The sequence below is a fragment of the Thunnus albacares genome, chromosome 8 (genome assembly GCF_914725855.1).
Source record: "Thunnus albacares chromosome 8, fThuAlb1.1, whole genome shotgun sequence".
Lineage (NCBI taxonomy): Eukaryota > Metazoa > Chordata > Actinopteri > Scombriformes > Scombridae > Thunnus > Thunnus albacares.
Window position 1 is genome coordinate 9,238,505 of NC_058113.1, and position 24,667 is coordinate 9,263,171.

Consider the following 24,667-nt stretch of genomic DNA (forward strand, 5'->3'; position numbering starts at 1 on the left):
TACTGGCTTTGTATTCAGATTCAATCTGTATCTGAGTCTAGCAGCTATGGCACCATCATTATCTAGCATTAGCTTTATCGGCACTTAGCTAGCTAGCTACTACAAATGAAACATCTACACACAAAACAGCCTTTTAATGTTAACATAAGACAGAGCATGTGAGGAACAGGTGTGCAAAGTGTATTTCTTTCTTTCTTTTTCTTTTTCTTTCTTTCACCAGAAAACACTAGACAAAGCTAATAACCAGAATGACACATTTGTTTTTTGATCAATACTTCCTAAAAAAAGTCAGAGCAGTCCTGTAAGATGGACATTTTTTGCAGAGTGCAGCCCTCAGCCAGCTTTTCTCTCTCTGTCTTGCTCTTTGTCTCCCTCGATCTCCCACATCTCACTCTCTCTCTCCCTCTCAGTCAGCTCTTATTATCCCAATCCATCTCCTGCCGTGACTTTACATCACTACTTACCACTTATCTTCCCTCTGCTGCCCTCCCTCTCATTATTTGCTCTGCCTTTTCTACTCTCCTTGACATGCATCTCTCTCTCTCTCTCTCTCTCTCTCTCTCTCTCTCTCCCCCCCCCCTCTCTCTCTCTTCAGATGCTGCCTTGTTTTCCTGTGTATTAGTTTAGAGTTTTCCACTGGGCAGGTTAACAAGCCGGCATGATTTCATCAATGTGAATCAGTCAGGCTGATAAGACGGGACCCAGATGGGATCTCCAGCTCTTTTTATACAGCCATCCATCACGACCACGTAGCCACATAAGCTCTCTCTCACGGTAATGCCTGTCAGCCTGCGTATGAGAGAAGTGTGTCATGTAGCTTCAGTGCACTCTCTAGAAAAACTCTTTGTGCCGTATAAAATACTAACAACGTTTGTTATTCTCATCTAGCAATCCGAGTTCCTGTGTGGTGCTTCTGTCTTATTATTTTTGGCTATGAAATACTGGGCAGATGTTTCAACACACACACACACACACCACACACACACACACACACACGCTTTGTGGCATTTTTTTATTTCCAATGGTATCACTTTCATATTCCTATAACACTCCCACAGGGACTTGAAGTATGTCTGTAGTCCATAATAGTGAATTTATAGGAATCTTATTACACTGAATGGTAAACTATTTTTGGTTGCATCTGTCTAAATGGAATAGTTTGACATTTTGGAGAAAAGATGAGAAGATTGTCAGTACAGCAGTTATGAAGCCACCACCAGCTGTGGTTGACTTAGGGAACAAACAAGTAAAAACAGGTCAAATGGTAACAAAATCCTCTACCACCACCAAAGCTCACCGATTAGCATGAGGTATCTTGTTTGTTTAATCCGTACAAAAACAGAGGTGTAAAATTGACTCATGGGGTAAAGCACCAGAGTATTTCTTGGCAGGATACAGTGACTCACTATGTCAGTTGTACTCTTTGTGTTTTAGATGGATTAAACAAAGTTGATTAGGGAGATTTATATGCGCTGGTAGGCATATTTAGTCACATTTGGACAGAGTAAGACTACCTGTTTCCCTTTGTTTACAGTCTTTGTGCTAAGCTAAGCTAACCAGCTGCTGGCAGTAGCTGTATTAACCTTACAGATATGAGAGTAGTATTAATCTTCTCATCTCTCAGCAAGAAAACTAACATTTCTATTACATTCTTATGGAGAACTTGTGTCTGTGATACTACAAATTAGAAATATCTCCTGTAGTTTTACTGTAATATTTCTCATAACATTATATATGCTATGTCTTAGCATTGTCTGTGTGGTGCACAGTAGTGAGGTAAGGGTGTCACATTGTAATGGAAAACTAACAAAAATAGCCATTGAAGTTCTTGTTTTACATGCACAAAGATATATGATGCTTATATTTGCCATATTGTGATATATGTCAATAATGGAAATAAATAGTCGTAATTATTATCACTATATAGTTGAGACTTAACAGTGTCAGTGGCCATTTTGTTCCGTTTGGTTTGTAACTCAACAGTGACTTTATAGTGACTTTACAGTGACCATATCATGTTTTATGGTAGTTTTAGCTCAAACGGTATCACAATAATTTCCTAATGATTCTTTGATAATCCTATAGAGATTTATAGCATCTCTGTGATTCTCAAAATCTAATATATAGTGAACCTACGGTATATAGCACTGCTTTTTATTTCCTATGGTAGCACACGCCTTTACACATACGTATGCACACAGAGAGAAAGGGTTCAATACTCAATAAAATGTACTGTACACAATAACACTTTTTCAGAGGATGAAACTGGATTCTATCTACAGGTTACTTTGTTTGGAGTTGTGCTTCTTTATAATCTGTCTTAGTATGTTTTTTTTTTCCTCTTTTTTTTTTCTGGCGTGTGTGTTTGTTCTTTAGAGCAGTGTGTGAACCACCTCGCAACAACTGCCTGTTTGAGCCCACACACTCTCTCTGTAGTAGAGCCATCAGGAGATTTCTGTGGAAACCCTCCCATCCTGCCTGCCAGTTTGTGTGTGTTTGTGTGCAGGCAGCAAGGAAGAGTCAAAAGCAGTCTGTTGCCCTGCTATGTTTCTCATATCTCCTCTTGACAACTGTTACAGGATGTGTTCTTCAGATTTCACCTCGAGGTAAAGACAGGTTTGAAAACATGGTACACAGCAAGGAACAACAACAAGTAACTAAATGAGAAGGCAAAGGAAATTCAAACATACAGTACATACTGCTTTCATAGATAATCATCATACAAATCAGAAATTGAATATCTACATATCAGAGTGCGTATGCAATACCTCGGCTTGTTATCTTGTTTTTAGAAGTACGCGTTGATGATTAGTTCAGTTATTGTGAGACGACAGATATTAAGATCCTCCATGTGTTTGCCTGACATCAGTATGCTTACATTTTACAAGTTTATTTTCTTGTAAACAGATCTGTTTTCTGCTTTAGATGTTTTGTGTTTCTGATATGATGCCCTTCATTAGTCCATAGAAGTTAAAATATTTTTTTTTCCTTCTCACCTGGTGCAATGAGAGTATGACATAAGCTTCTCACATCAATTTTGCTGTGTGAAATGACAATGACGTCTGTGGTAGATTTTATCAGCCTCAGGTTATCATTAATGAGTCGACCAAATTCCAAATTGAAACTCTTGGTTGTTGTCTTGTTGATGTGTTGTCTTCATGCTGCTGTATTTACCTTTTACGCTCGACCAAAGATAAACACTTGCAGGCAGCAGCTGACTTTTTGGTCTTCTCCATTTGATTAATTTGAAAATGAGTACACTAGGGTGTATGCTCTGTCTTGCTAAAGGGCACTTTGGCAGGTAATTCTGCAACACCGGAACAAATCCTTCCCCTACTGTTGTTTGTGTGTGTGTGTGTGAGGGATGTGTGTGCGTGTAAAACCCACTAACCGCTGGGACATCTCGCCGCAGCGAGCAGCAAAATAAAACGGTTGCATCAGAAAGTGTGACAGTGTGAAAGACTGGTGGCCAGCTTTGAGGTCACCGGTCTAATTACACTTCAGAGAGACTGATTTAGGTTCAGTTGCGGAGGTTGTTCAGGGCCGCAGACGGATGGAGGAGCGCAGAGGAGAGCGAGGAAGAGGAGGGAGAAGACTGGGAGAGTTCTGAGAAGAGTGGACAGTCAGGCATGGAGTGAAAAGAGATGGAGTTTCAATTTAGATTTAAATCGAACACTATTACCCGGAGTGCCTCTTCTGCTTTCATCGCTTTTTACGCCAACAAGTTGCAGTAGCGCTTGCTTTACCTCTGCTCCTGCTCTCTTTCTGCTCCGTCCTGCGTTGGCCCCTATTGCCTATGTATGCCTTCACTTTCAACAGGAGGGAAAGCATAGATGGGAACTGGTTATGCGGGCATTTGCATGGATCAGAACAGTAAACAGTGAAATCTTATCTTTGATCATGCATGGTTGTAACTTTCTAAATGACCTGTATTTGTGTACAGAGCATGAATGTTTAAGCTTTCTTAAATGTCTATCCTTGTAAGGAAAATAAGAAAGATCCTGTTACGTAAGGATATTTTGATCATCCCTACACCTATTCTAATGCTTAAGGATTAAGATTTGGATTTAGGTTTGGGGTTAGATTAAGGTCTTGGTCAGGGTTAAAGCTGGGTTTAGGAGTTTGGTGGTGAATGAGGAAAACCGATGACCCTGCACAAGAAGCATTTCTGCAGTAAGCATATCTATTGTTTGTGAACTCTGAGTTCTCATTTAGATCATGATTGTAATGAGTTTAGTCTGTGTTGCACAGTGACAGTAGATCTCAGTGTGTGTGTGTGTGTGTGTGTGTGTGTGTGTGTGTGTGTGTGAGGAATGCTGCTGTGCTGCAGAGGGAGGAGGGGCTCTATGGGCAGGAGCACCCAGGGGTTAACGAGCGGTGTGAGAAAAACAGGCAGAGTTTTAGAAGAAGAGGGGGGAGGGAAGCATGCATGCACGTACACACAGACACACATGCAAACACACACACGCAAACCCACACAGTCCCAGAGGAAGCTGGAGATGGTCGGACCCTTGAGAGAAGGCAGCTCTTGTTGGCTTTAAACTGAGCTAAATTATAGAAGCAGGTACTCCTCCATGCTGATAAGTTTAGTACGATAACGAAGAGAAAACAATTCACAAGCAGAAAATGCATGGAATCATAATTTGGTATCAGCACATAAATGGACAATTAAGATATTAGACTCAAGCTGTTGTGACCCTGGAAATGTTTTTTTTATATATATATTTTAGTCTTATTTTGATCATTGTTCTCTTTCCATTGGAGACCTGACAGCGTAAAAATCCAAAAAGAAAAGAAAAAAAGGACAAGAAAAAAACACAATAGTATTTACGTGATGCAACAGGCATGCAGAAGCATACAGGTACAAACCACCAGTTATAATGAAAACCAGTAAGTCTGAATAGATAGTTGTTTTTATCCGATTTGTATCACTGACTACATGGTGTTTTGTTGGTGTATAGTAGTCATAGTCTATAGGGCTGAGAACCATCCCCTTTTTCTTCTGACCCGTCCAGTAATCCCACTAGCATGGACCGGTCACCAAAATGTAACATGACAGTATTGACCCAAACACCTGCTACTTCCTACACACACACATACACACAGACCCAGTGGACTCTTTTCTATCCAATGGCCCTTCTCACGCAAATAGAGTAGGCAGGCAGGATCCCCTCTCAGCCTATTTATCAGAGGGGGGGGGGGGGGGGGGGGGGGGGGAGTTTGAGAAGGGACAGACAGCGTGGACCCCCTCTATTGTTCTGGCTGGGTTTAAGGGATGGGGGGGCAGGGATGGAACCAGGGATAGGATGGGAATTGGAGACCCCAACAATGCCACAAAGCCCCCCACTGCTCTTCCTGCTTATGAGCATGACCTGCTCTGACAGTCCGGGGACAAACTCCGACTGAAGGGAAACTAGACCAAAACTATAACATAACTCCAAACTGGACCCGAAGTTCTGTTAGATTAAACCAAAGCTGGTTTTTATAGATTAGAGCCAGCCTGCGGTCCAGAGCTACACTGGTACACAGGTCAATCACACTAGAGCCAAACTATCAACGTACATGCCAGATTTTCTTACACTCAGAGCCATCTGAGTTAAAATAGAATTAAAGAGGAGCCAAACAGTAGTCAAATGAGCTGCCAAGCTAAAGTCACTTTTGGACACAAACTAGAGTCAGAGTAGATCTAAGTCAAGGAGCATTCAATACAAAACTGGGCCAAAACTAACTTAAGAGACACAGCTGCATTTAGACTCTAAAAGATTGTCTTATCTAGCTTGCAAACATACACAGACACACACATGGCCAGATGTAATTATGTGCAAGTATGTGAGCAATGTAAGTAAATCCTGGGGTGAGGGCGTACATAGTGTTAACAATATAAGAAGAATGTATCCTGCAGATTCTTGGAAAATACAGGTTAAAATATTTGGAAATATTCCATGTACATAAATGTTTGATTTATTGTTTATAGTGTATGTGCCTACAGAGTAAAAAGATGGAACTTTTATATTTGTTTTTTCCAACTGCAGACAGAATTCTTGATCTATGGGATGTGACTGAATCAGCAGTACTTAACAGCAGTTGAAACAGAACCTTGTCTGTCAACCACAAAGTTTGCAAAAAGTTTTTTTTTTTTTTGTTCCACAGCTGACACGTTTGTCACCCTAAAACTGTCCTAAATCTCTAGTGAGTGTGTTTTGCAAACAGCCTGTAGGTGTGTGTGTGTGTGTGTGTGTGTGTGTGTGTGTATGTGTGTGTGTGTGTGTGTGTCCAGCTGTGCTTTACCCCTCTCCCTCTTCATTGTGGAGCTTACAGCAGACCTCTTTGTCTGCTGGTTTAGAGCAGGGTGGGAGGTGAAGAGCAGTTTGTTCATAATGGATTATTGATTGGTCTGAGAATACACTGGCTCTGCAATGTGTGTGTTTGTGTGTGTTTAAGACTCCATACCATTCCCTCTGTCCCACTCTGAATGTCTCCACTCCAGCAACTGTAAAGACGATAGCAAAGTTTTTTGTAAAGTGCTCTCTGTATGTTATGCTCCATGAAGTAGTGTATGTGTGTGTATGTGTGTGTGTGTGTGTGTGTGTGAGCAGCCCTCTGTATGGGCCGTTAAGCTTTCAATGCTGCCTGTATGAGACAGTGTTAAAAGCCCACAGTGTGCGCATATAGACTTTCAAAAGATGTGTGTGGACAACATTAAAAGCGCCCTCTGTTTTGCTTCTTGATTCCTCAGTTTCCCTGCATGTATGTGTGTGTGTGTGTGTGTGTGTGTGTGTGTATTTAAACAGAAGGTCCACTCTTTTTTCCCCCACTGTGTATTTTTTTCTTAACCTCAAATGCTCGTCTCTGTGCTGCTGCTGTGTGGGAGGGACACAGATCCCATCACCGGTGAAGGATGTCCCACACGAGAACGACCCACAGTCATTATCAGTGATAAGGTGACAGTGTGAGTGAGTCAGTGCGTTATGAAAGCCAATCTCCACACCCTTGGGTGCAGGAGATTTGTGTCATGGCTGCCTCTGAGATGATTGCAATGATGAAGGTGCTTCCTGGCTGGATGACAGTGGTTTTCTATCACAGAACAGCAAAACAGTGAGGTTTAGCGGCTTCTTCTGAACCCCTTTATGGCTCTTTGTATCACTCTTTAAATAATAGATTAAGTACATCCACGAAGTAGCTCTTTTTCCTAACCAAATTTGAACAGACTTTTCTTATTATTGCAACAAATGTGTGCATGCTGAATTTGTCTCCTCTAGAGGGGGCATTTGAGCAGATTTCAATAATTACTGGCATAGAAAAGTCAAACAAACCACCTAGTTTTGAATTGGATTGTAGTCCACTTAAACTTGTTGACAGGGATTAAGTTGTTTCACTCAGAGAGCAAAGACAAACCTCTAAGAAACATCAAATGTTTCTACAGACTCGGCTGCTGCCTGATAGTTTTTATGTGTCGTGGTGCTGCTGAATTTTTAAGCATGAATCTGTTTTTGTATTTAAGTCAAAACTCTGGCTTTGTGACCACGCTGATGTGTGAAAATAGATGTGAAACAGAAAACCCTATAGCTTCACTGCTCCTCTGCTGGCCTGCTTAGACAGTTTGACACCGTTTGTTTCAAGATTCACTCCAGATGTGTATGTCAGGAGTCTTTAGAAACAGAAATAGCCAGGCTGCTCCGAGATGTTGCTTACGGATGGGAAAAATAAGAGCGGATTTCCTCCTCTTGTCGGACCTCAGCTGCTACGGTTCAGTGTTCAGAAAGCAGAACGGCAGAGGTTGAGCATGTAAGGATGAGGAGAAAAGAAAAAAAGAACTGTTTGTTTTTGTTTGACATAGCATTCATTATCAGCTGAGTATAGGCCTCCATTCACTCCCAGTGACTCATGTTAGGGCAGCATAAGTGTCCATTAATGATGTGTCTCATAACAGACCAGTGGCGTTCCCAAGTCTAAGTTAGAAATTAAATATTAGTTGTACAAATTCAGTCCCAATTTCAGCTACACTCTGTTTCTAATCTTCTGAATCCTCCTGTGTGTGTGTGTGTCTATGTGTTAGGTTAATTAGCTGGAGGATGTCAATGACAGTCAAGGTCTACAAAGTGGACTGTTCTTGGTAGCTCCAGGAAGACACTGTATCCATTTATCCTTCACCACGTTGGCCTTTAATACAGCTTTGATGCCTCTTCTTGTATGATTACTTCTGTGGTTAGTAATCTTGTCCGTCTCTCCTGGACAGTTTCTTCCTCCTTAAGCCAATTTGTCATTTTTTTTCCTCGGCCTGTATGTGGAGGAGCCTGCATTGTTTCCCTTCTGGTGGTTAATCTCATTACATTTCAATTTGCACATGTGACTGTCTGGTGGATGACAGGCTTACTGTTGAATAGTCTCAACCCCCCCAGCCCTCCTGACCCCCAATCAACAACGCCATTTAATAGGAAATACGATCATTATCCTCTGTTTTTAGCGCCAGAACTGGAAACAAAGTATTAATGAGACAAAGTATTAATGAGAAACATTAGGATGTCGAGACAGAAAGCAGATGGGACAGATGGAGGGGAAAACTAGAGGATGAGAGGCTTTTTTTTTTTCTTCCTTATTTTGCTGTTATATGTCCATCATCACCTGATTCTCTGTCATGTCATGGGGTGGATGTGATAATCAGCTTCTTTGTTCCTCATTTTAAAAGGTCTGTGTCACATTTATTGCTCTTTCCTTTTAAATTTAGTCTTTCTCTTATTTCCCAGTAACACTCACACTATTCATTTCATGAACAGACTCTTCTCAGATTTGGGGTTTCTCGGTCATGGTCGCTAAACGGTGAATTCTAATGACTTCAGTGACCTCCTGAACTCACCTCCAGCACCACTAGTAACTCAAAGATTTCACTTACCCTGTTAAATATTTCAACATCTTCTGGATGACAGATCCGTCACTTGGGCCAAAATTTTAATTTGTCCAATACATTGTTTTTCAAAAAATATCATTGTCATTGTTAGCATGTTAGCATGGTGAAATCAGCATTTAGCTCACAGCACTGTTGTGCGTGATAGAGCTAGTATGGCTGTTAAGTCTTATATTTTTTGCAACTGAGGCAAATACATGAGTCTATTCTCCTATCAAACACTGGACTTGTGCGGATATATTGAACACTGTACTGTACATAACAAACAACGTCAACAAACAACATACAACAACGTACACAGATTACAAAGTTACATCCATTAATGCCCCTAAAATACTTATTTTAAAGCTGTATTTTTTTAATGTAAAAAAAGTTGCAACAGTATTTTCAAATGTGAGCACCAATAGTGTGCCTCTTTTTTCCTTTTTTAGATCAGCGTTAGTAAAGCCTTGTATATTATATTTAGACAGTAAAAGGTTTGTATCTGATAATACACTTTGCTTCAAAGTAATGTCAGCCACAGGTGCACTTCTGGCTGGAACAGTACTTGTTAGCTGGAAAGCCCTAGCTTACTAAGCACTCCAGGAGGAAGCATGGTGAACCATTGAGGCTGCACTGATTTCAATAGCATAAATCATGCTAGATAGATAGGTGGCTCTGACACAGGGTAGTCATTTTCAGTGCAAGAGTTTAAGACATATGATTGTTCTTGCGCTAACTTCCCTCCTCCACCACCTTATCCTCTTATGATTATGATCAATTATCCACTTATAATTAGAGCCTTGCAGTAACTCCGCATATGGGCTGTGGCACTTTATATAATAGCCTGTAATAATGCTGTCAGTCTTATTTCATATAGTCCACACTTTCAGACTCTAGCGTCAGCTGAAATTAATACTCTAGTTTCCCATGGAAAGTTCTTCTCATGTTTCACAATTTTGTTCTTGATGAGTTGATAATTTAGAAGTTGTTATCTCAGTTTATACTTAAAACGTGTCAGTTTAAGTCAACCAAACTGTTACAGAAAGGTGCCTTATTTAATGAATTTTAATGAGCTGGATATGAGGAGAAAAGAATGAAGATGTAATTAACCTTTTGTGATTGGGACTTTGCAGCAACAAATAATAGATAATGTGGTCAAAACAACTGACAATTTCATAATGCAAGAAATGTATGCATTTAAATTAAAGCAGAATTGTAATGTAAGATTTAAAAACAACAGAAGTTGAACAAACTGGCAAAAAAAGAAATCATGGAAATATTCCACCCAGTAAAGAATTTATGTGCAATACCAAATTAGTCAACACTGTTAAAGTCCCTGTCTTATCATTCTCTCGCTTTCTCTTTCTATCTGACTCTCTCCCTGACCCCATTCAACTCCAGTTTGAGAAACAGAGCAAAGCAAACTGTCTGAAGAGCCACTTCCTGTTGTGTACTTAAGATCCCTGTCATGTGATAGTGTCAGTTGAGGTGGGTGCATGAGGCCAGTATTGGGAGGGAATATGGTGGCACTGCTGATCTTGCTGATGTGAACATGCCCCCCTCCCCCCCCCCCCCACCCCACCTCCCAACCCCCCCACCCCACCCCACCCCACCCCCCCGCCATCCTGATTGTGTAAAGTGTCGACTCAGCCAGTGTGGCGTCAGAGCCCCCAAGCCCTGCACAGCTCATGCACAATCACACACATGCACGTGCATACACAAATTTAAAGAGGATTAACCCACCTACACTCAATTTATACCAATGTAAATCCTGTTGAGGTAAATTAAACTGATACACATTACAAGATGGCTTAGGTGTTTCATGGAATTTGGGGGTTTAGGAAGGGGTGAACAATCTGTTTATAGAAGGAGATAAATTATGTGTTGAGTTTCGTTGTCCTACCCAAATAGCACAAATTCACACGTTTCTAAAAACATAATCTTCAGTTTTATTTGTATTGCTGAATTGATGATCACTAATGTAAGGTCTTTGTTTTTCCTTTTAATTCACAGCTACACTACAAACACATGTAGATCATACTGTGAATTGGCTTGCTAAGCTGTGTATGTAAATTGTAACTGCTGTTTCTGAAAAAAAATGTCTTTGAAATAGGTATGCTTTACTAACATTTTCTTTGTTTCTTTTCTCACCCTCTTCCCCAATGTCTGTCACCCTCCCTCTTTCTATTTCTTTTTCATTTGCAGGTGGATGATATACATGACCTGAAAGCTGCTGATACATGTAAAAACTGAAGATGGAAAAGAGAAGCCAAAGAAATGAATAAAAGGAATGTGGCAGATAAGCTACCCTGATGCAGAAACCTCTCAAAAGTCCTCACTACTGACACAATGATGCCCTGAAACTGAGAACAAACTTTCACTTTATTCTAAAATAGTTAAATCTCAGAAATCTCATTTCATGCTACCACCTATTTAGACTGATTACATTTTACTACATGTGTCTAAATAACACAGAAGTTGCTTCATATGGTGTCAGTAGCAACCAGATAGTTTGAGTCACTGATTCACTGACAGTGCTAGATGAAGATGGAGAGATGGTATTGCGTCCAGTAATTGGACAGTGCTAAATGAGCTGTTGTGTTAGCAGCTTGATCTCTGGATGACTGAAGGCAGATAGCATTTTAACTGACCAACAGATGCACACTAGACATTTCTAGATGTGCAACTGCAGATAGCAATAGTTTGAAATTTTATTGAGCGTGTGGAAGGCCAGGTAATTAGGGTAGATTAGTTCGTACAATGAATCCTAGAGACAGTGTGGAGATGATGGAGACCCAGGCAGTAGGTCAGAAAGAGAAGCTAGCTGGAGACAAAGCCAAGCCTGGAAACAACGTTGAGGGTGAGGATGACAAAATACCTGGGGCATACGACTGCAACATTTGTGGACGCAGCTTCCCGTTCCTCAGCTCTTTGTCGCAGCATATGAGACGCCACACGGGTGCACGCCCTTACAAATGCCCCTACTGTGACCACAGGGCCTCTCAGAAGGGCAACCTCAAAGTCCACATCCGCAGCCACAAACTAGGCACGCTCTCCAGCCACCACTCCAATGACGATGAAGAGGGAGGAGCCGAGGAGGAGGAGATGAGTGTTTCAGAGGGTCTTGATGGAGGCACAAGTCCAACCAAGAGCAGCTCAGCCTGTAACCGGATGATCAATGGGGATAGTGCAGAGGATAGTCGGAGGAAAGTGCCTGTGAGGAGCATGAAAAGAGAGAAGTCCGTTACTGACCAGCGGCCTTACTGTTGCCGTCTATGTGGCTATGAGGCCCATCGGGAAGACCAGCTCCTCAGCCACATCGAGAAGGTCCACATCACTGTAGACACAGAGGAGGAGACCAATGTTAAGGAAGAGGCTGTGGCCGAACCTGATGTCATCCAACCCCAGAATGATGGGACCTTTCCTTGTGAGACCTGTGGCCAGGTCTTCACTCAAGCCTGGTTTCTGAAGTCACACATGAAGAAACATGCAGGGATCCTGGACCACTGCTGCCGTATTTGTGGACGACGGTTCCGCGAAGCTTGGTTTCTCAAATCTCACATGAAAACACACAACACCAAATCCAGGTCACGGCCAAAATTAGATTCTGCTGAACATCCAGCCACCATCAATGATGTAGCCCAGGATCCTGATATTGTTACAGGCTCTGTTACATCCATCTATCAAATGTGTTCCAAATGTGGGAACCTGTTTCACAACAGAGAAAGCCTGAGGGCCCATGATAAAGTCCACAGTCTCAGCTCTGACAGGAAATCCCAGAACCAGTGCAGACCAAGTGATGATGAGGACTCACCAGCTGCTAAAAGACGTTTCCTTGACTACTTAAACCTCCAGTGTGTTGAGGAAAAGACTCTAGATGAAGAGGAGGAGAGGGAGAAGAAGATGCTGGGTCAAAGAATCCCGGAGCTTGATCCAGTTTGCAGCTACCAGGCCTGGCAATTAGCCACTAAAGGAAGAGTTGTGGAGCCAGTGGAGCCTAGTTACAAGGCCTCCTATGGGGGAGGAAGTCTGGGGGAGGAGGCCCTTGCTGGAGCTGCTGTAGTTTTTGAGAAAGAGAGCAGCCGTTATGTTCTGCAAGGCCAAGAGAAACGCAGCTCGGGACGACGCAGCAGCTCTGGTTTGGGAAGCCACGCTTCTACAGGGGACCGGACACCAGAGAGCCTCAGCGACTCTGAGTACAGACCTTCGTCTCGCCAGGACCGAAGACGATCATCCCAGTCTCAAGCCTCTTCCAAATCCAATGAGTGCTTTGAGTGCGGGAAGGTCTTCCGCAGTCGTCATCAGATGATTGTCCACCAGCGGGTCCACAGGAAGGATGGAGGCAGGGCATCTGTCGGAGAGAAAGAAAGAACCGCAAGAAACGACAGATGGGGCTCCACCAGTGATCCAGAGTCAGGCTCGCCAAGCCGGCCCAGCACCCCGGGGTATGGAGATTCTCCACCAGCCTCCACCCTTGGAGACCAGGCATCCGAGATGGGCACCGCAAACTCAGGAGAGCTTGCAGGTTAGTTATTAGTTAAAATTTAATTTTTTTTATTAAACCATTTTTTTAAGCTAAAAAACAAAGGGAGATGTTATAGCACTGAAGATTGTCGCTGTTTCATTTGTTGCTCATGTGCACCAATACTATCTAAACCTTTACTCCTCTTCTCTTTTAAGATTCTGACTTAATTTTCTAGCATAAGTATAAAGCATTTTAAGCATAAAGTGTAAATGTCATAAAGTAAATGAAAGCTGAAAGCATACACTAAGAAACACAGGCTGCAGGATTTTTTAGTGGCAGAAATGACTGTAGCCCTTTACAAGCCTCCCACTCCAGGCCTCTGACTCTGTCACCCTGTAGTAAACATCTGTTGATGAAATGTGCTTTGTTAAAGTGCAGTTCCTCAACTCATCAGTCTCCTTGGAATGGGAACTGGAGCCACCATGTGGCTTAATATCAAAACTACATCTGACTTCAGTTTTTTTTTATAGAGTGCTGCACACAAATAACATCAAATATAGTCAATAAACTTTAACTGCCACTGGAAATTCTGTTTACAAGAGTTCAATTATTTTGTATCACACAGCAATGAAGTTAACAGTTAAATGAAACTTCGTGCCTGTTAGTGGCATGTCAGTAGAGGGCATTTTTGGAATGCCTATCATTTTTTCACCTCCACAACCAATAAACACTGCAGAGCAAAAAAAGAAAACCTACCCATGCAAGGGCAGACACCTATAATCATGGCTGAAAAAATAAGGAAGGGTTCCTGTATATGGAGTGTTTAGAAGCTCTCTAGCTTTGTATTTTAACTTCCAAGTCTATTCAAAACACTGTACAGGTTATGATAGTGTGCTGAGAAGTGTAGTGATTGTTTCCATTCTTCCCTGTTAGTACAGACATTCAAAAATAGCAGCAACATTTCTTCAGGCCTGATCGAGCTGTGTGCTATTTCAGGTCTTCCTGTCTCAGGAAACTCCCCTCACCCCCCTTATCTGCGTGAGAATATGTTTTTTGCTCTCCTTTTTATGCCTTTGCTATGAAAATCTGTTTTTGTTTTCTTCCATAATCAACAATGCTACTGATTTTGCTTATTGTATAACATCCAGTTATTAGCATGAGTGGAAAGACAACCCTTAAGTCAGCAGTTAAAGTTGTGGATAGCTTCATCTATAGTAATAAGTGTACTGTAGACTAGAGTATTCACTCTCCAAAACCATGGGAAATTTAGAAGAAATTGATACCCTGGTGTCTGGTTTCAGCAATCATATTTGGGGTCTGAGATCTTTTTTATCTGAATATATACACTGTGGTACAGTAATTATTTATTGAGAAACAAAATCTTTATTAAATTCAGGTTTGTTTTGGTGTTTACCAAAACCTGTGACATCAGGAAATATAGTAAAATTGGAATGAATATATAGATTGTTTTTATCTGTTTTTTAATGAAATTTTGTGGGGGTTTTGGGAGACAGAACCAACTTACACAAAAAGATTCCATGAATTCAGAGTTTACCTGAAGAATATTCCTGTTGAGATGTGAAGACCTCTGTCCATCCGTCCATCCTTTTCCTCTTTACTTTTCTTCCCTGTCCCATCTGACTCTTCCCCAATCTCTAAAGTTACCTCCTGTGACACTTCCACTGTCACTCATCCACTCCTCTTACCATTGAGCCAGCCATGCAACCTGATGTCTGAGGGATTGGTTATTTATAGAGTCACCTCCCAATGGATGCAGGCAATGGGGAAAGAGACACTCAGAGGACACACTCGTCCCAAATACGTTGATGTCCCTTACAGCCATTTAGCTACTTTTTGTGAATGCCAATGATAAATGACAGCATACACATGCATAAACCAAAATGATAGGCTTTTAGACAAAGTTATATCACTCAGTTATAGTGATTATGGATTAATGACATTTTACTCTGTGGTGATTGTCATGAAATAAAATATATTTACAGGCTGTGGATATTGAAACTTTGCCTGATACACCTCTACAACTGTGGGGATTTTTCCATTCAGTTTTGCTCATGATGAGAGCTGACATCTGTGCATTCTTTTGAACAGCTCTATACAAGAGAGAAATTGGGGTTACTTTTGTAGGTTTCAGTGACATGGGTTCATGGATATCTCAGATTTTTGTGGTGTATATTTCCGGGATTGTGTTTACTCCACCTTTTACAAGACAAATTGTTCCTGTAGTGACGGTCTGAATATATATGGAATGTTTTGCTTTAATTTAATATGTGAATAAGTGAGAGTGATTGCAGTGATACTTACTTATATTTTGGGTGTGAAGAATATTTGGTCTAATAATTAAATGTCTTAAAATATTGTTTATAGAAAACTGACTAACTTTGGTTAAAGATAACCCACATCGGCCTGATAAACAGTACACATCAGTCTAACCACCCCGCTTGCTAAACTGCCCAGGCAGCTGTGGGGCTTCACCTTGGCAGAGTCTGAGCTGTGTGTGTGTTGGCCAGTGTTGCCAACAGGAAGCCAAATGAAAAACAGATGGCAGGTTACTGGTGTTGTTGTAAAACAGGGGAGGGGTAGTGGAGAGTACAATAATATGCTACTTACAGTATCTGATGCATTAGATCAAGGGAGCCTTCGTGTGTGCGTAGGATAATATAATGCTCCATTAAATGAGCTTTTGTCTGATTTCAGGGTTTGTTTGTTTTTTAAATCAAAACCTCTGAAATCCAGTTTCACTATTTTCATGTTTTACATTGCTTTAAGTTTTATAACCTTTTGACAACTACTGAATACAACTGCTACTATCACTATAAAAAATGATTCATATTTAAATCCAAATTCTGATTCTCAGATTCATACATAAAGTTTTCCAGTGACAACAGTAGAATTCACTTGAGAAAAATGGGACATATACGCCACCTTGTGGGGAATTAATAAAGCTGCACTTCAGGAATCCTCAATGTTGACTCAATGGAGTGAACACCTGTATTGTGTAATGCAATCCAGTACAAGATTCTTACAATAAATATCAACTTGTAAGCTCATAATATTACATTTTTGAAGTTATAGTATCAAAGAGGATATTAAACTCTATGTTTATGTTTGATAGTGATAGTTTGTGATTATGCTGCACCATATAGACTATGGGAGTACGGGCCAATACTGCAGCCTGGTGGCTGTTCACCAAAAGTACATTTGGTTGAACTAACATGAATCTGGTACAGTGAACTGAATGAGCTCTGAAAAGAGTATAAGCTACATTATTTCCTTTGCAGTCATTGACCTTTATGTTTTCATTTCTCTTCTCTATAGATGAGAAGCCTTACATCTGCAGCTTGTGTGACTTTGTTACAACCGAGTCACAAGCCTATTTGACTCATGTTCGTGTCCAACACCCGGCTGCCCCTGGAGACAGACCCAGCCCCATTCCCAGCCCTAGCTCCAGCTCTGACAGAGGCACCCCCAGTGGTTACCCCAAGTTGAAGAAAGCCCTTCTTCATGGGCTGAACAACTCCACATCTTCTTCTGCTTACCTTTCCGCTCGATCCTCACCACTTGATCCCAGCATGACCCCAGTGGATCTATGTGTGAGAGCTGAAGGCCACAGGGGCACAGCCTCGTCAAACCTGGACAGGAAGATCCTACCTAACCATAAGTGCTCCTTTTGCTCCCACTCCACTCGCTACCCCGAGGTGCTGTGGATGCACCAGACTGTGGCTCACCGCATCAACAGCAGTAGCTCCAATCTGGCTCCTAAATGGGCCCTGAAAAACAGCTCCAAGGGCTCCAGGGACAGCTTGTTATCCTCCAAGAGACGCACTGGTCCCCCACCAGTCCTGGAGGGGAAGGAGTGTCCACCACTGCCACCACTGATGCGTGCCCAACGTACGCGCCCCCCGACCTCCTCCAACGAGGCACTAAAGAAGAACAGGCCAGGCAGTCAAGCAGCTACGCCGTCATCATCCTGTTCCCCCTCCTCCTCGCTCTCCAGGGGCTCCTCATCCACCCCAGGCACCCAAGCTGGGAGAGTCCCTGTACGACCAGGCAGCAGCAGCAGCAGCAGCAGCAGCAGCAGCAATGTCAGACACATGGAGAACCAAAGTCATCCTTCTCGCTTCAGACCCAAAGTAGATATATACCCTCGGGGAAGCTCATTGTCATCTTCCAGCTCCTTGGAGAAGAGCACTGGCACCCTCTCACGTTCCTCAGCCCCAAGCCCCAGCTCCGCTCCAGCTTCCAGGATGGCAGACCGCTACTTAATGCCTCAGGAGGGCCTGGGTTTCATGTTGTCTAGCAAACATGGCCTAGCAGAGTACAGCCGAGCCAGGGGTTCCCCTCATCAGCCACTTCCCAACTCCCAAAGCCAGGGCCGGGCTAACGCTACAAGGCCTAGCACCATCATCCATAGCTCCATAGCAGGAAACAACTACGGAGCTTCCCAGGCACATGGAGGAACTCTGCAGAATTCCTCCTCCTCCTCTTCTTTGCCTTCAGAAGCTCGTGGAGATGTGAAGCAGGAACCAATCGCAGAAACACCGGAGGTGCCAAGTGACATCCTCAGCTTCCTCAAAAGCCCCCATGAATTTGCTGCCCTCTACCACCGCTGGGGTGCAGCCAATGCCCTGTTGGATCCCACTGGTAGGGAGCAATTTTTGTTCAGTTTTTTGATTGATTTACTTATGTACTCATGACAATTTGCAGTGACAAACTCCAAAAATGGGAAATAGAAAAAATGTAATATAGGTTAAATTGTGTTTTTTGTTAGTTAAAGTCACTATAATACCATAATTTGGAAGAGGCTTTCTTCCAAATCCAAAAGGCCTGTGAAATCCCTCATCAGCAGCTTACATTCAAAATGCCTGGAGGGTCATGACTTTGGAGAAAATGCCAAATGTCAGGAGTTATAGAGAAATGTTTTCCAGTGACTGAGCATTTGTTTTGAGCTTATGAGTAAAATTGACTGGACTTTACATGCTAAATCATGAATGACACATACAGCCACACTGAATGTGTGAACGGTCTTCAATCAGGTCCACATACTGTATTCACCTTCTGTAACACACACTGACTCTCTCTTACACTAACTCACCATCTGGCAGAAAGTGATTGACAGACACACATACTGCTGCATTCTGACAAGGTTTTGAATAATGAAGGGGTCCATTAAATGCGTGCACACGTGCGCTTGCATGTTTGTGAGGTATGATAAAAGGCTGTATCTGGGGCAGCATGTGTGTCCATATGTGCTTGTTTTTTTAGATGCAAAAGAAGTGTGTGTGTGTGTGTGTGTGTGTGTGTGTGTGTATTTTTTATTTATTTTTCTGTAAAAGACGTGAGAGAACCTTTGCTGCTCTCAGGTCTGCGAGGCATGCCTAGTCTCCAGCTCCACTCTCCCAGAAAGCTGTCACAAACTGTTTAGGTCACGGCTCTGCCTGATGAGAGACTCGCACAGATGCGAATGGAGGGAGGCAAAACACAGAGAGAGGGAACATAAGAGGCAAAGAGAGAGATGAGACAGAATAATTACCCCACCAGCTGCTTTGGAAATGGTCATTACCGAACATCCATATTATTTACCCATTTTCAGTTGTGTCTCTAAGGTCAAGTGGGGCTGTATGGAGCCAGGGGTCAAAGACAACAGCCCCAGAGCAGACGCATGACATCGCTGTCACCCGTCCAGGCGCATATCGTCACGATACGCCTTAGCCCTTTGAGTCACATGCTATAAAGTGACCTTTTTTGAGCAACTGAATCTTTCTCCCTTTCTCTCTGTAATATGTGTATGAGTGTGTGTATGTCTGCTTGTGTTTTCCGTCCAGCTCTGTCTTGTCTTTCATTAGTGCATCAGTGAGAAGGGCTGGCGGCCCGGAGTAGAAGTAGAGTATCCAGAGGCCAGCAGTCGGGCTGCCAGAGACACTCTCTGTCACCTCCTCCGCCTCCCTGTCCTCCTTGTCCCGCTGTGTCCTTCCAACCCCCCGTTTCCACACACATACACACACACACACACACATACAAAAATATACACACAACCAGTGGGCACTGCCCAGGTATATGCCAGCCCTAATGCTTGGGGTGTTGATGTGTCTGGTGGGGGTTTGTGCAGTAAGCGACCCCCTCACCAAAAGCACCCCCAAACCCCCAGGCCTGTTATCTGTCAGCAAGAGAGGTCAGGAGCGCATGTGTATGTGTTTGTGTACGTGTGTGTGTGTGTGTGTGTGTGTGGTAGTATTCACAATATCATCAAATGGATCCAACCATCTTTAAATGTCTTTTCATCCTGATGCTGTCGCTGACGTTAACATACACACACAAAATCATGATGATAATGTGAGTGACATGTCTTTATTGAACATCTATCTAAATTATAAAAATTGAATGCTTTAAATGCAGTCATCCCAGTCGTCTTCACCATACAACAAAAGGTTTCTTCATACTAAAAAGCTGCTCTTTTAGGCACTCACTATGCATTCTGTCTACTTTACCAAATACAGTTGGGCTTCATGTCCTTTAACAATTAATTTCCTAGTGGAAAATTTTCTTAAAGTGCCTTATTATAGTTTCAGGACTCTCATTAGCTGTGCTCAGTTAAAAATTGGCTGGTTTTTCCAGGGTTTCTTTTGGTTTTTAAATCGGTCTTAAACAAAAATCCATGTAGCGTTGTAAACATTTCAAAAGTTTTGAATTTAATTAGTTTAGTTTTGGAAGTAATGCACTTCTTAGATATGTACTGTATAATAGCATCAGAACAAGTACAAGGCGTGTTATGTTGTAAATAAAGCAGGTAATTCAAGGAGGTTTCAAAATCACATGACTGTGTTAGTCATGATTTAGGTTAAATTCTTTTTAGAGAGATTAACCTCAGGGAAATGTCAAAAAATGAGGTGCTGTCAATTCATCCTGTTTGCCCAAATTCAGTTCGGTGTCAGGTATGAACACTGGAGAGCATTCCTCAGCAGTTTTCAAAGTTTGTCATAAATATTTGCAGTCGGGCAAGAAAGTTGGATTGATCAACAATGGCGTGACCTCCTCACCACCTCCACTAAGAAAGCAATTTTACACTCAGTCATGTCATGTGACAGAATGTATCAGTTTTGAAGTCATCGAAATTCAACAAGTTACTTCTTTTTGCCATTTAGGGCCATTAACATGCAAAGGTGCATGTAATTGGAGTTTGTTGCATCACTGTGCATGTGTGTGTGTGTGTGTGTGTGTGTGTGTGTGTGTGTGTGTGTGTATGCCACAGCCTGTGCCTCACTTTCCTCCCTTGGACCAAACACACATATATACAACTCTTGGAACACATACACATGCAGACTCACACACCTGACATGTGACACACGGGCAGCGGAGCGGGCACATCACAGCCGGGGCGTTTTAATTGCCTGTAATTTATGCGGTGTGTGTGTGTGCTGTGTGTGTCTGGCTGTCAGCTTCTGAGATGATGCTGTGTGACAGCTGCAGTCCAGCCCCTGGAGCTAGCCGCTCATAATGACACATTAGACATACTAATGATGCCTGCGCTAGTCCACTACTGACGCTACCTACCTCCACCGCTCCAGCCAGGCTCTGTGCTTGTACACCCACTCGCTTTCTGAACCACTACTGACCTTTACAACTTCATTCAATCTCAAACAACGCAAACGCCACGACATGAAAAATGTCTTCTGCTTCGGAATAAAGTGATGCTGATGTCTACCTCTCCCCTACTCTTCACAGAAAAAGTCACATGTGAAGTCACACATGTGAATTTATAGCATATGTGCTTTTAGGACACAGTGGCCTTCATATGTTAACATGTACATTTTTTCATTTTGGTATTTAAAATATTTTAACCTTTGAACTGTTTCATGGTAAGTAAATTCAGATTTCATGTGAGTCCCATACAAACAAAGGAAAACGTTTTTTTCTTTCAAATTTAAGTAAAAATACATGTTCCCAAAAAGTGGATATGTTTTGAATTTACCTTTCTCTGGGAGATTTGTAGTATTCAAAGATTAAAACTGATCTTTGAACAACTTTATCACAGCAAGAAAGGCCAATTGTAGTTTGAATTTTGCATTACGGATTGATAATCAAAAGTTACCTGTCTTATAAGAATGTGGAGAAATTAAAATCCATACAATTTTTGGGCTTCCTTTGAATAAAGATTTGTTTATTTAAACTTAGAACCACTGTATCTTCAACACAGCTGGATCTGCTTACATCCGATACATTAGATTCATGTCTTAAAACTGTTTTGACCGCTGTGATGTGAAGAACCTATTAGAACCAGTGTTGTTTTGAAGATTTTGCTCTTTTGTATGTTGGTTAATTGTGTTTTTTTCTCTCCTGTTTGGTGTGTGTGTGTGTCATTTGCATTATCAGGGATGCTGAGGTCTCTCATGCGGCAGGGACAGTATTTCTGTCATGAGTGTGGAAAGAGTTTCAGTCAGCCCAGCCACCTGCGCACTCATATGAGATCCCATACAGGTAAATACAGCCTTTATACACTGACACACAAAAGCACACAGATTGTGCACATACACACAGACAACATAATGGAAACACTGCATAAAAAAGGACATATAAGTAACTAAATCACTCTAATATTACAGTGTATCAGAGATTTAAAGAGGCCAGAGAAGCAGTCATTCAATATGAGTTTTCAACGCCTCATGTGGGAACTGACACAGCTTTTGCAGGCTAAATGGTTCACTTTAAAAGAAAAACTACATAAGGAAAGAACAACAATGGCAATTTAGTACAGTATATAAGAGAAGTTCAGCATCCAGCTTGAGGCTGCCTGATTAGCTACATGTTGTTCATGTATTACTGTATATTCCCATTTTTTGGCCACTCCTTCAACAGTCACTCATTCATGTGCCACCTGTGTGCACACACATCATTGCCCTCGCAGCTATTCATCCACCCAGAGACACTCGGGTGAGATATAGAGAATATATGCACGGGGATACACATTCTCAACAATATTTCATTGTCTGACTCTCCGTACGTCCGCTACTTCCCAGCGTTTTCCAAAATAAATCAAAACAGATCTTTTTGTTCAGTTGAGTGTGACAGCCAGTTTGTGAGTCCTTCCCCGCCCTGGGCTGGGCAGCTGTCTCTATTTTTTAAACTGAAACATGATTTGCTCCAGATACTGACCTGTGACAAATTGTATACATTATTAATCACTTGTCAATTAGAGAGATGGAATTGCGCATTCTAATGAAGCAGAACAGCATTTGTCCACGCCAGCCTTATGAATCCATTTGCATGCGTCCCGATGCCATTCACTAAACAGCTTATTTAGACATCCTTCCTTCTCCTCTACTTTCTGCTTTTTTTCTCTCTACTTTTCCTTAGTCCCCTTTGCTTTCCTTTCCTCTCTCTCTTCCTCTCATGTCAGCTTTTCTCCTCTCTCCTCTTCCCTCTCTTTCCTTTCCTCTCTTGTTTCCTCTCACCTTTTCCCTCTCCTCTTCCACTTTCGCTCCCCTCTCCTCCCCCCCCCCCCCTTGTTTGTGCACTTTCCTCCTTTCCTCTTCCTCCCTCCTCCTCATTTCTCCCTTTCCTCCTCCTCTTTCCCTCTCCTGTCCTGTCATGTCCATCAGCCTAGTCGGCAGTGATCACAGTAGACAGTGAGATAAGTAGCTTCTTTATGGAGAGTGTGAATGATATGTGGCACAGCCAGTGATTCTAAGTGACAGAGGCCAAATGGTAAGTGATGCAGCGTTCAGCTTCCCCCCAAGCCCTATTGTAAACACACACACACGCACACACACCCTGCATTAACACACACACTCTCTGTAAACACTCGGCGAGACTGTAATTAATGTTGTCACCAGCGGTTGTCTTCAGCATGGACGTGCACACGCAGAAAAGGCCAGCCACCCCGAGGCCTCTATTAACATGCGTCATATTAAATCACTGACTTGCCTCCACCAGGTTCCATCACAATCATCACCACCATCATCACCATCATCATCACCATCATCATCACTGCCAGCTCCCCTCTATTAGCAAGGGTGCTGGTGGCAAACGCTACTGTGTGCGGGTGGTGGTGGAGGAAAAACAATATGCTTGTGTGGATCTGGTAGAGCTTTTAACCGAATGCCCTCCTCCCCTTCCTCCTCCCCTCCTCCTCCTCCTCCTCTTCCTCCTCTTCCTTCTCCCCCCACAGTTGGGTTTGATTTTAACGGACTCCACAGAGGTACTGACGCTCACACCACCGCTTCTGAAGCTCCCAAACAAGTATGTGGCACGATGGCTAATCACTGGGCTCCCTCATCGCTTTTGCATGTTTCTTCTTATTATTGTCTCACCTCCGCATGTGTGTCAGTGTCAGTCCCGCATCCCCCCCCCCCCCCCCATCCTGTCGAATGTGTGTTTTTTTTAATTTAATTTTATGTGTAACAGTCACATGTGGCACACTCTGCACCTGGCATTAACACCTGGCATTCTCACATCAGATTTTTTTTTTTTTTTGCAGGATCACACCTGACATTAGCATGTGTATCTTGTATACACATCAGTGCTGTCATTTGAAACGCTTCAGTTTTGCTTTGCAAACATTAATGTTGGTGATTTAAATGTTTTAAATACAGCTGAAGAATGAATGATTATCTTATTGATTGGGAATAAAGAAACATGGGGCTTGTGAGTCCCTTATTGGATAAAGTCAAATACACATAGTGAATCAGTGACTTGTACGTATTCAGTTGTAAGCACCTAACGTCGACTGTACTGAAATCAGATTGCCTTTTGTCTCGGTTAATTACAGATTCTGTTTGTACTTTTAAATAAATGCGATCAAATCTGCAACCATGTCCAAAGGTAATTTGGGAAGACTGGCGTTTCAGTGAATCTTGGGTACATTTAACCGTTAAAATGGTTTCTTCCTACAACCTGATATAACAGCCTACAGCCAGTTCATGAAAACTAAATAAAAGCCATTCAAAATACCAGGAGTCTGATAGGATTTTTTGTTAGGAAATATCCTCCAGTACCTCCACAAGATATGATGTTTTTTTCTGTTACTGGCTTATTTTAAATATGCTATACATCAGAAGAACTGCAGACTCATCCGACATACAGACTTTTGCAGCTGCAATCACAAACCTCAAGTCATAGCATTCAACTGTCAGTGAATTACATTTAGATTTCAGAAATAACGTCCCGTTTTGTATGGAGATACGCTGGCTAGCCACATTGCTGCAATGCAACAAAGATGAAAAAAAGTGCATGTTAAGTGTGTTTGTTTTCAGAAATTGCAAATGACAGCTGTAAATTAGAGGTGTTCAGTATGAACAAATCTT

The 24,667-nt window shown here is 42.2% G+C and overlaps 1 protein-coding gene across 3 annotated transcripts in view; it reads left to right on the forward strand.

Moving 5' to 3' along the window:
- znf516 (zinc finger protein 516) overlaps positions 1-24,667 on the forward strand; it is a 47,310-nt gene that overhangs the window by 17,030 nt on the left and 5,613 nt on the right. For 2 of the 3 annotated variants that reach the window (XM_044359658.1, XM_044359657.1), the window contains exons 2-4: positions 11,090-13,409; positions 16,686-18,011; positions 21,738-21,842. In XM_044359658.1, coding sequence (XP_044215593.1) covers positions 11,645-13,409; positions 16,686-18,011; positions 21,738-21,842 — 3,196 coding nt within the window. In that variant the 5' untranslated portion in view covers positions 11,090-11,644. Of the gene's footprint in view, positions 1-11,089; positions 13,410-16,685; positions 18,012-21,737; positions 21,843-23,532; positions 23,604-24,667 lie in introns of all 3 variants that reach the window. The other variant, XM_044359659.1, reaches the window with a different exon arrangement.